The 12,498-nt window shown below is 40.7% G+C and overlaps 1 protein-coding gene across 7 annotated transcripts in view; it reads right to left on the bottom strand.

Annotated features, from left to right (window-relative positions):
* Window positions 1-930: 930 nt before the first annotated feature.
* The window catches only part of TFDP1 (transcription factor Dp-1), a 121,814-nt gene continuing 110,246 nt past the window's right edge, over window positions 931-12,498 (bottom strand). For 6 of the 7 annotated variants that reach the window (XM_077158759.1, XM_077158761.1, XM_077158763.1 and 3 more), the window contains exons 9-12: window positions 9,857-10,008; window positions 9,007-9,173; window positions 5,739-5,817; window positions 1,227-2,635 (exon numbers count right to left, since the gene is read on the bottom strand). In XM_077158759.1, the coding sequence (XP_077014874.1) occupies window positions 2,488-2,635; window positions 5,739-5,817; window positions 9,007-9,173; window positions 9,857-10,008 (546 nt within the window). In that variant the 3' untranslated portion in view covers window positions 1,227-2,487. Of the gene's footprint in view, window positions 2,636-5,738; window positions 5,818-9,006; window positions 9,174-9,856; window positions 10,009-12,498 lie in introns of all 7 variants that reach the window. The other variant, XM_077158765.1, reaches the window with a different exon arrangement.

The raw sequence follows: 12,498 nt of genomic DNA, 5'->3' as shown, positions 1-12,498 counted from the left end.
CCTTCCCTATGCCCCGGCGATCCTGCTCTTTCCTATGACTTAAACCACCACTTCACACTGACATCTCCCAAACGGGTGCCACCGCCCAGACTTCTCCTCGGGGTCCAGACTCAGAGGCCACCTCCAACAAGACCTGCAATATATCCACCAGTTCAATGTGGCCCAAACTAGCAAACTCACCAAACTGCTCCATCAAAGCCAAAATCACAACACCTAACTCAGAACCAAGTGCTGCTGAGGCTGTCTCTTGAATTTTTCCTTCTCCTGGCTTTAGTCCAAAAACTCACCATCTTTAGCCCAGACCTGCTAGATTCCCATTTCCCACCTCACCTTCTCAATCCAGCCTCTACATCTTGCAACAATTTTTCACAGAAATTTGATGCTGCTTCCTTCCTCCCTGGGAGCTTCAGAATAAACCCACACTTTCGCATACAGTGCCCTGCACAATCAATCAGCTCCTGGCAGCTCTTTGTCGTCTGTGCCCCGGCACCCAGTGCAGGGTGAGGCATGTGATGGGGGCTCCAATACAATCTCGATGAATGAACACAGGCACAGATAACTGAACTGCTAGACATCCCCCCTGAGTAAGAAAATGCAGACTGTACATCTACTTAATAGAGAAAGTTCTATAATCTATGCTCCCCCATTAAAAAAAAAAAATGTTTTGCCACCCATGAGATATTTAAAATAAATTTAACATTTGGACAAAAGGACCAGTTTCCAAGTCCTTCTTCTAAACTGACACTTTTATGATAACCAGTCTTACATGCAAACAGTGATTTATTTAGCCAACTCAAATAGAATGCTTAACTCTCCTTCCATACCTGCCCATCTTATTCTTTTTTCTGGAAGTCAAAATGTAAAATCTGTCTCAATTTTTAGGATTCAGGAAAAAGTCAAGGAACACACTTTTTCTACCCGCCACCGGCAGCCGTGTGAACAGCACTGTCTATTTCCTGCAGCCCCCCCCTGGCTGGAGAGGGGCATCCTGGTCCTCCCACCTCCCCACCGCCACCAAGGCAAACTCCAGAACAAGCCATCAGAACCAGGCTGGGTGGGAAGAGGGGACCTTCGACCACAGCTTCCCACAGCAGAAGGGGATGGAACACCAACCAACATTAATCGCCAGCACACAACTCCTGGCCCTGACAACCTACTTTTCAGTCAGCTGTAGAGTAAGACTGGCAAGCTAAAATAATTTCTAGATAGTAATCCTGAATTAGAAAAACACAGAGCTTGTTTAAAATGCCCATGCACGTTTTATTAATAAAAACTAACAGTGCCAAGTTAAACAAGTCAAACAATTAAAGTCTCTTTATATTTCATAAAATATTACAGAAAAGTTTATTTGTGTTTCAATAAAAAGACTATCGTTTTAGAACAGGCAGCTAACAGCAACTGTGCAGTTAATTGTTTTGTGAATAAATTTTAAAAGAGACTACTGCCTGCCCTGAAATTCCTTTTTCTCTTTATAAAAAAAGAACTATTAAAAATGATTGACAAATTTTGAGTTAAAAAACTTGTTAAAACATTCTCTATATTTAATTTCAACTTTATAATAGATTACAGGAAGATGCTTACGAAACAAATACAACATTTGTTTCAGTACATGTCTTTAAATGATAGACTTATAAGTATGTAAACAACTATATAATAAAAAGTTTCCAAACGTTGCCTGTAAGAAATCAGGCAAATTTTACCATAAGCAATAAACCATTCCAAGCCTTCAAGATAGTTTATATAGCTGCACCAGCATGGCAATAAACTTTTACCAAACAAACAAAAACAAAAAACAAACAAACAAAAACCTTTGTAATTTGTCTGCTGCAAAACAGAGGGAAAAAAAAGTATAAAAGCTTGATGGAATCACAATAGTTAATATAATTTAAGGGAAAATAAAGGCATAATAAAATTTATGGCGCTTTAATGTTGAAAAAAGTAGAGCTTTGCTTATTTTGCTTGGTTCTTTGGACACTGCATGATTTAACAAAATAAAAACTTGCTATGTAATCTTGCTATCCATCGGTTAGTGGCACCATTCAAGACACACTGCAAATAAATGGCCATTCAGTGTACCATTTTCCACAAAAGGATAGCATTTTATTTTCATTGATGTGGATGAAGTACAATTTCTTTAGCAAACTCAGCAAGAATTGTTAAGGGGGCAAAAATGAACTGTGAATTAAAAAAAAAAAAATTAGAAAATGAAAACACAAAATCCTAAGAAGTAAATAAAGACTCTGCATCAGCACACTGGTGTCCAAACACACATCCACAGCACATCTTTAAAAATCCTACGGAAAACCATCCTTGCTTGCTTATTGGAGGTGTGTATCTAAATTCAATAGCTTACCAATATCTTTTTGGGGGTAGGCCAAAAAGAAAAAGAAAAACCCATGTTAAAGAAAAAAAAAAGTTTCTCTTCCCTAACAATTTTTTCCTGAAGCTGAATTTGTAGGGGGCGGGGGAGTCTACAAGCCAAGACAATCAGTCTTCATCGTCATTTTCATTAAAGTCGTCATCGTCGTCGTCGTCTTCCCCAACATAAGACACGGGCGTCTCCACCCTGGAGCCGCTGTACTGAGACCCGCTGGAACTCGTGGCCAATGTTCCGTCTGCACCGTTGGTCAGGTCACTGCAAGAAGAAGCAGCGGCAGTCAGCTCTGGCCCACTTCCTCCTCACTGAACTCAAAGGGCTGAGTCAAACCACAGACCGGGTATTTAAAAGAGATTTAGGGCTTCCCCCTCCCTCCCAATCATACAAACACAAACAGAAAAAAAAGGTTATTTAAATATATACTACACAGAAGGCCAACACTTCATCACTAGTCTTCGCTCTTTTCCTGTTCTCTTCCAGCCCTTCTTCTTGAATACAAAACTACTGGACTACCAACATGTCTTATAAATAACACAGAAAATGATGCTTGTGAGGTCTCATTCATTACCTCATAGAACCAACAAGTCATCACCCACACTAGCAACAGAAGGGAGAAGAGGGTCACAGGCATATTTCCACTATGACATAATTAGGTTATCATCAAAAGTAATTTTGATTTCCTTAACATTTCAATCAGGCAGCAAGAAAAACTCGTCTAAGTAACGCCAAGTATTGATGGGATGCCAAATTTTAAATTTGGGAATTTAAATTTGATATAGATAGTTTAAATGAAAGGTGAAAGCACTTCCTGCAATTGAAGAAAACAAAATGAAAAAAACCCACTATGATATCTGTCCCTAAGAAAAGTCCAAATACAGTACTACCATATCCTCTCTGATATTTCAACTTCTATGCTTTTCACTATTTTACACAAAATGAATGACATTAACCTTTAAATAGCTAAGGCCTTTTAAAGCTATCAGGACATGAAAGGACTAAACTGTTTTGGGAATATGGCTATAATACCACTTGAAAAGGAGGAATTTTTTTTTTCTGGATGAAATAACTAGCAAAGAGGGTTGTTCTGATTTGCCAGTACATACATACATATCTTGTTTTATTGCACTTCACTTTATTGTGCTTTACAGATACTGCATTTTTTTAACAAATCAAAGATGTGTGGCAATCTTGCATCAAGCAAGTCTTTTTGGTGCCATTTTCCCAACAGCACATGCTCACTTCGTGTTTAATTAAGGCATGCACATTGTTTTTTTTTTAGACCTAATGTTACTGCACACTTAACAGACTATAGTATAGTGTAAACACAAATTTTATATGCACTGGGAAACCAAAAAGTGTGTGTGACTCGCTTTGTTGCAGTACTCTGCAATTGAATCCAGAGAAGTTCTGAGGTACACCTGTATTAAGAACCCTAAAAGATTTGTGGCACTACAAAAACTTACCTAAAACCAGAGCTTGACAATGCATTCTAACATTAAAAGATATTTTTCTTTAACATAAATCATATGCATAAACTCCAGTAAATTTTACTTGATAATTATTAATGTTATACAATAACAAACCATTAAACATTATGCTTTTTGATTAGAGTAATTCTAATCTGGGAAATCCTACTTAGCAAAACAAGAACTGGAAACTTATAACTAGAAACAACCTAGATGTCCAACATAAAGGATGACATTTATATAAATCATGTCTTCATAAAACATATCATGCAACTATTAAAATTAGTTTTTCTTCTGAAATGACAATGGCTTTGTTTTTCTCATTATACAAATTGACTTGTGGTCACAGAAAAATCTAATCAATCAATAATCAGTAATCAATAAAATTTAATCATCTTAAAAGATAAAAGGTTTTAAAAATATCCAAATCACATCTCTTAGCATAACCAGTGTTAAACATTTTACAAATTAACCTCTATTCATATCCATGATTAGAGATTTATAATTAAAAACAAAGACAGTTGATATCGATCAAAAGCTTACTCTATGCAAGCTTTACACAAAGTACTCTACTAACATTAACATTTCACTAATCCTTACACAAATCAATAAACTATTATTAGATGAGGAAACCAAGGCTCGCAGACCCTGGATTTCCAAACCCAGCACTGACGCCAAAACCTCTATGCCTACCATTTTGCTATACTACCCATATCTGGTTGTTACATGAATCACAGTATATCTATATTTGATTCACTCAATATGCTGTGGCCTCTATGTCAAATATAAATCCAAATGATCATTTTTAATGGCTGCAGAATATTCCATTTTAAGTATGTACATACCATAATTTACTAATTCTATCTCTACTATTGGACTTATAGAAAGCTCCTAATTTATTTTAAATTTAAATTTAACATTTTATATCCTGTTTAAGACTAATATATAGTAATATATACTATACAATAATGTAAAAATCAGTAATAAAACCACTGTTTTGTTAATATTTAATATTGAAATTATCTTATATTTATCTTAAATATACTAAGACAAATGCCCAGGTATGACATTCTGCTCTTGTACAATTGCCTTCTTAGTGTGAATGGCCAAAAGTGGGACTGCTAGGTCAAACATTAAATCTACTCTTATTTAAATAATAAAGCTCCTTTCATTAACATAGAAAAACACATATGAAGAAATGGAAAATGGAAAAAAGCAGAGCACAGAATTATAAGCATTGTGATTTGAAGTATTAAAAAAATAGGAAAAAATCTGGAGAGAAATTTGTCATTTGTGGCTGCCCATGGGTAGTAGGATTTGAGATGATTCTTGCTACTACTTATGTGTGCTAAATTTTTTAAAGTAAAAATCACATTATTTTTACTTTCTAGGGGAAAAAAGCCAGCCCCCAGAAAAGAAAGCCACTTTCCACACAAGAAGACACGCTACTGGTGTCATTTTCTAAATTCTGCTCTCTCTGAAGTGGCCTCTGAATTGGGAGGGGTAAGGGTGGAGGTATGGGGGTATAAATTAAGAAATCACTTTCAGATAAGTGTTGATAATCTAAGCTGTCTTAGCAAAATTAATCAAGTTCTAAATAGCTGAGGAATTCAGGTACACATTTATACAATTTTGTTGGAATTTATTGAGGGGAACCTTTCACTCTGCCAAGCAAAATATTTACTCTGCCATGGCAGACACTCTGAGAACCGCAGGGATAAAAATGGAATTGATGGCAAAGAAGGTTCATCCCAACAGTTCAACCACATCGACTGGCCACAGGAACCTCTCACTCCAGCCCTCTGGGGACCCCGCCGTGCTACAGGTGCCACATGAGATAAGACTCAGATGCTGTCACACACTCTTGCATATATACAATTATAAATCGTTGTCACCTGGCAGAAAGCCTTGTGCCATTTGAAGTTGAACCTGATGATGTGACAAATACACCGCTGATTGATCCCTGAGCCATTTCTGAAAAGAGAAAGGAGATAAAGTCAAACTCACAGAACATATAAATATCGCAAGATGCAGGGACAGTCTAAGGGAATAAGAGTTATGCTTACAGAAATAAGATGGCTAAGGGGAAACATATGAACAACTTTGAATATACAAAAGATGATTCAAAGGATTCATTCATTCAATATTTCTGAACGTATACTATACTATGTACTGGGCACTAACTATGCTGTATAAATGCAAAGAAAACATAACGAAGTCCCTACCCCTACAGAGCTTACTGGGTGTCTAGTGTGGTACTCTCCTGCTTTTTCAGTCTCATACTCCTATCAGCTTTCTAAAAAGGCATGAAAATCTTTAATATATGTACGTGTATTTACTTATGAACAATATACATATGCTACTGCACCAATACTAGCATATACATTATCAAACAAAAAGTACAAATAAAAAGATGAGATAAAAACAAATATACCACAAATCAATAGGCCATGCCCTCAATCATGAGGCTTACTCTTGTGAAGCTTATGTATGTAGCGGAGAAGCTTAGACTACCTATAGACATGCCTAAGAGTTACTTCTGGAGGACCTCTGTTGTTGCTCAGATGTGGCCTCAGATTCTCTAAGCCCAATCCTGCAAGTGAAATCATTGCCCTCCCCGCTACGTGGTGGGACATGACATCCAGGGGTTGAAAGTCTCTCTGGCAATGTGGGAGAGGACTCCCAGGGATGAATCCAGACCTGGCACCTTGGGATTAACAATTCCATCCTGACCAAATAGGGGGAAAGAACTGTAATTAATAAAGTATCAGTGGCAGACAGAGTTCAAATATCTAGTTGAGAGGCTACTCTGGAGGTTGCTCTTAGGAAAGCTTCCGGTACACCTTGCTACCTATCATAACCTGCTAACCCCCACCAGGACCATTCCAGCCAATCTTAAAGAACACCTAGGGCAATTTATAAGATTCCACAAGGGTTCCAGGCACTAGAGTAACTTGCCAGAAACCTAAAACCTCCAGATGGGTCCCTGGTCCAGGTAAGTCCTGAAACCTAGCCCAGCCTCTACAGAACATCAGACAGTTTCATCTCCCTACCCCATATTAGTGACAGATTCCTCCAATACCAAAAATTCAGAATTGCCATAGCCTAAACAACCCCAAAGAGAGCTATGGAAAGATCAAAGGTGATGGTGGAGTTATACATAGAAGACAGGACTTAACAAATGAATATGAATGCCGAATCACTAAATTGATATCTTTTAGTCTCCAGTATTTTAGAGCAGCTAGAAATAAAAACCTAAAATTGTGAGACTGTAACCCATGTCAGTTTAAAATATGTTCTATAACTAACTGGGGTGCTGCGCTTGGAAATGTATAGCTTTTTTGCATATATATTATTATTCACAAAAAAGTTGATTGTGATGATAAAAAAGTATTTAAGCCCTCTAGCCTTCTATATTCTGGAGCAGCTGGAAGGAAAAATATGAAAGGATCATGTGGTAGACCATGACAAACTCTGGGATCTGTCCTGTAACCACCTTTTTTTTTTTTTTTTTTGACTTGAACTTATTGTACTTTATTTATTATGTGTTCTATAGGTCCACACTTGATATTTTTATGATTTTTTATTGTGGAAAATAACATATATACAAAAAAAGCAGTAAATTTCAAAGCATAGCTCAAGAATTAGTTATAGAAGAGACTTCAGAGTTTGGTAGGAGTTACAATTCCACAATTTTAGGCTTTTACTATTAGTTACTCTAAGATACTGAGATGAAAAGAAGTATCAATATAATGATTCAGCAGTTATACTCATTTGTTAAAAATCCTATCTTGTTATAACTCCACCTTCTCCTTTGCTCTTTTTCCCAATCTTTATGAAATTTGTGATTTGCCCATTCTAACTTTTTCATGTTGGAAAGGGCTGTCGGTAACATGGGCTGAGGGGCTGAAACTAGTTGATGTTCTGGAGAGGCTGGCCCCTCTGATTTGGGGACTTAACTGATCCAGGGACCCATCTGGAGGTTGTAGGTTTCTGGAAAGTAGTCTTAGCTCATGGAACCTTTGTAGAAGTACTTTTAAAAGAGTGCTTTGAAAACTATTGCTTTTTTATTTCTTTGCTTTGTATATGTTATACTATACAATAAACAAGTAAAAAAAAAAGGTAGAAATAAAAAAATATATATACAAGTGCTTTTCTTCCTGTCCCCCAAGAACCATCCTATACCCCCTCTTGGGTACCTGCACTCCACTTTGGAGAACTCAGGTCTAGAGGATGGTGGATTAATTTCCACTAAGAACAGGAGAAAAGGAAATGGATGTAAATGAACTGTACCACCAAGAATTTGGATCCAGTGGCAAGTCAGTGAGGGTTGCTGGATACTGAAATAATGAGGATTAGTTTTCACTGGATGGCATTAAAAGTCAGGACAGATTTTCATTTATTTTGGGATGGTTTACCAATCCTTCAGTTACAAGGAAGAACTTTATGACCTCTCTTCCAAAGCAATTAATTCTTAAGGAATAAATTCAGACTGATTTTAGGACAAAGGGAAATTATGAGAGGTGAGAGTATACTTCCTAATTTCTCTCCATCAAGACTGTGAGTCTACGGCTAGGACAATTCAGATAAGGTACCAGAACGAGAGCCACAGAACCAGAATAAAGGCTCATAAAAAAGAAACACTGTCCATGTTTATGTTGTCATTTATATCATTTACAGGAGCAGAATAATACTAATAATACTTTTTAAAATGCTTTTTCTTGGTTACTTTGTTATTTAACGGTGACCGTATTAACTGACTTAGGAAGGGGGAAAAGCCACCAGCTCTGTTACATTCCTCAAAGAACTTCAATTTTCCCCCTATTCAGGGTCAAATTTGAAAGATGAAGTTCTGACTCCCCTTAACTCTTTCCTCATATAAGCTACACGGGCAAACCCACAAGGGATCTGTCTGCGTGACGCGTGAGCTCTCAAACAACAACTAGCCCTGGCAGGCCACACCACCCGCCGTCACTGCCTCTTCCCGTCACCACCCACCACGCTGTGCCAATCAGTCTTTCTTTGTCTCGCTGTTCTCGTACCTAAATGCGTGGCTTCGCACTTGGCAAAGGAGGAACTGCCCACTCAGGGACTCCGGGAGGCCCGCTGTCTGCCCAGGCCAACACAGCCACCACCGGGGCCGTCGCCGCGGCTCACACTGACCTGTCACATAAGGTTCCAGAGCTTTAGGTACCAAACTTCTTGCCATTTTAAGGTCTTCGGCTGAACAGCTTCCTGATTCCAGTCCACAAGCCATTCCCATTCGCTTTAATACTTCTATGTCATCGTGGATTTCAAACGTGTTGTCAAAATTAAACAGATACTCAAATCTGAAGGGGAGAAAGTAGGAATAACACCGTCTGACTTCTGAGACTGAAAGAGCGTACACCTGGCTGAAGGGGCCAGGGCAGAATCCACTCACTCGCCCCAAACATACCCTTCTCTCTCCTCAGTTCCCTCTTATCTAGCGTATCTTTTCAAAATTTCTAAACGACATGAAATGAATAACCTCAAAAACAAATGGCAGGAGCAGTTCAAGTACTATTATCAATTCCTGTCTATAAACTATCGGCACGAAATACACTAGGAAACCACCTATCCCAGTGCACATAATGTTCTATCTAAACTCAGGCTCAGGGGCTGCCTGTGACTGACCCACGACAGCCAAAAAGAGCTCCACAAACAGCTGGAGAGTTATTAACACTTCAGCTCTCTGTGCAACATTAAGGAAGTCTTCCTCATAAGAATCCTAACAAGTTGCATTCGTTTTCCTCAAAAGAAAGATGTATGATTAGGGAAATGAGAAAGAAACCTGCGAATTGGACCAAAAGACCATATTTAATATTCAATATTTAATATGCATAAATTAAGATATTTTCATTTATTATATCAACTGAGGGGATTATTTTCTTTTTAACAAAACCGGCTATGGCATTTTCTTCACTTTGACTTGAAGCTCACAGCTGAAACAAAGGGGCTGAGGGGACACTCTTTCTTCCCCTGGACAACCTACTTGTCATTAGAAATACTGCAGTCGATCACCGTCTTTTTGCTGGTGTTCACGATGATGAACGGGAGGTGGATGACAGAGTTGGAGGGCGGCGGCCGGCTGGCTTGCTGCTCTGCTTGGCGGTTTCTCTGCACCAAATTCTTGAAGGCAATTTGCTGAAATGAAATGAACTAATTTACATACTAGTCATGTTGGTCATCTCTGGCGGGGACACTAATATTGCTTTATGCAGTGATATAAAACCTTTTCTCCATAGAGTTCTTGATACTCCCCCCAAGTTCCCACAAGATGGAGAAGAAGGAGTTTATATAAACTCCCCCGCCTTTAGAGATCAGAGCCAACACTCTGCAGGCGGCACAATCTAACCCATTCAAGTCAGCTCCTAGAATTAGGGAGACCCAGTATCTTGGGTAAAGAAAAGCCACTCCACGACATCACGTACTCAGAGGAGAATGGAGACTATGGGGTATGCAAGTACTCGCAGACTTTAAAAACACCTTCCAAGATAAGGAATTAAAAGAGGAAAGTCCATTTTGGAAGTCAAATTCCTCATATGGCTTCTTCTCCCTCATCCCTGCTTGGTTTGGAGGGAATGTGTGCAATCCCCACACTTGCACACCCGCAGGGCTGCCGCCTGGGAGAGGTGGACACACCCTGAGGTCATTGCCTTAGACTTAAAGCATCCCAGAAAACTGGAAATACCAAATGGACCACATTTTAAAGTGATTCCACCTATAAAGGGAGGTTGGGGAGTGACCCGAGGGTCTGAAGCCAGGAAGTTAAATTAAGGCTGAAAGGAATGTCTTTACAACTGAAGATAATTTTTGTGCTGTTGAAGCCAGAACATCTCCCCCTGGCTCACTCCCGGGGCCCCCGAGGAGACACTGTGGTGAGCCAGCCCCAGGAAGGTCAGTAGGAGGACTCACGGTGTGCAGGGGAGAGGTGTGGCTACTGGATTCTTTAGCAAGTAGTGACAGTACATGAAAAGCACATGGCACAAAAAGAACAATTCATTCCAACGGGGGCAACTGGGCAGAAGAAATCGGGAGTCAAGAGGAGGCAGAAACAACTTGACCCACTCCTCCTCTCAGCCTCTCGTAAGATGAGGTCATCAGGGTCTGGAAAGGAGGGACACGATCGTGCCCACCTGCAGTGCGGTCTTCCTTGTCCCCTCTCAGCCCCTCCTCGGTCCCCTGCTGCCAACTCTACACTGCGGCCCCATTAAAGCATCTGCCTGGAAGCAGCCCAGCGAGGGCTAACCTGACACCAGGTGCCAACGACCACGTGCCCAACCTCTCCTGGGACTGCTGGATCCTAGATGGCCCTGCTAAATGATCCTTTAATTGGTGAAATATAATAATCAATGTTTTGTACAAGGTGCCTCCATATGCAGATAAGTAGATGCTTTCCTGAAGGACAAGCTACTCTGCATGGGAGTAAAATACTATAAAAGCAATACTGATTTGCAGCAGAAGAGTGAGGACCTGGCACCCAATGGAAACAGACCCACCAATGTGGCCAGCCTGAGCTGGTACAGCAAATGCCCCGAGTGCTGAGGCTTATCTGTCCTGGCCTTTCTTTAAAGTGGTCTGCAAACAACCCTCCACTGTTTCTTTGGAATCTCTTATCCCTTAGCTTTTTAGTCTGGTTCTTCTTCTCCCGAGGACAGACCTGTTCTTTGCACCTTTGTCTTGATGTGCTTCTTCCTTCTGGGTCCTCTCACCACCACAGCAGATAACATCACTTTTGTGGAGGTCGCTCACTCTCCAGCAAGTCCCGTGGCCTGCTGTGGGACCTCTCCCTAGGTCCCACAGCTGGGATGGGATTCCTTCCCCTTTTCTACTCCCCTCACAAAGCTAAAGCAGCTGCTCCTCCTGACCTTTCTGAGTGGTCACTGGACTCACCACTTCCTGAGGATTCTAGGACCAAACCTCAGACTCCGTTACTGCCTGCCCCACCCCTCCCCCACCCCTGACGCCCACAGTGACCTCCAAATGTGAAGTTCTGTTTCCTTAAGGCCTCCAGGCACACTCTCCCTGTGTCCTCGCTGCCCCTTCTTCTTATTTGGACCACATGCCAATTTCCAGTTTCCTACCCGGTTGTTCTATTTCCAGGCACTCCCGACCGCACTTACTTCATTAACTGCTGCCAAATTCATCCTTCTAAAGTACCCTGTGATCCTCCTGGAAATGCTCAATGACTCCCCACCATTTAACAAATACCCTCCTTAGGGAGCACTGAGGAGTCCAAGACGGGGCTGGAGGATCCTTTCTGACCACCCCCCAGCCCGCCACAGGCTTAGCCAAGCGGCCCCCTGTGCCACCCAAGGACCCCCTCCATCCCCTCACAGCCTTGCTCAGCGCTACCTCCTCCCGAACATGCCCCAGCAAATCCCAATTCGTGGGCTCAGCTGCTGCCCGACCCTCCAGTCAGTTCCTGGAGCTAAATCACTGTCCAGTTACACAGGCCTTGCCTTTGCATTTTTTATTTCCTCTGGCTGGAACACTCCCCTCCAAGAACTTCATGTGACTGGGTCCTTCTCATTCTTTAGTTCTAGCTTTGGCAGATGTCAACACTTGGGCGACCTCTGCAAGCCACACAAGATGGCACGCCCTGCACACACACATACTGATCCTGCAGACAGT

The sequence above is a fragment of the Tamandua tetradactyla genome, chromosome 4, assembly GCF_023851605.1.
Source record: "Tamandua tetradactyla isolate mTamTet1 chromosome 4, mTamTet1.pri, whole genome shotgun sequence".
Taxonomy (NCBI): domain Eukaryota; kingdom Metazoa; phylum Chordata; class Mammalia; order Pilosa; family Myrmecophagidae; genus Tamandua; species Tamandua tetradactyla.
Note: the sequence above shows the minus strand (reverse complement) of the source record. Positions and strands in the feature narration are given on the sequence as shown.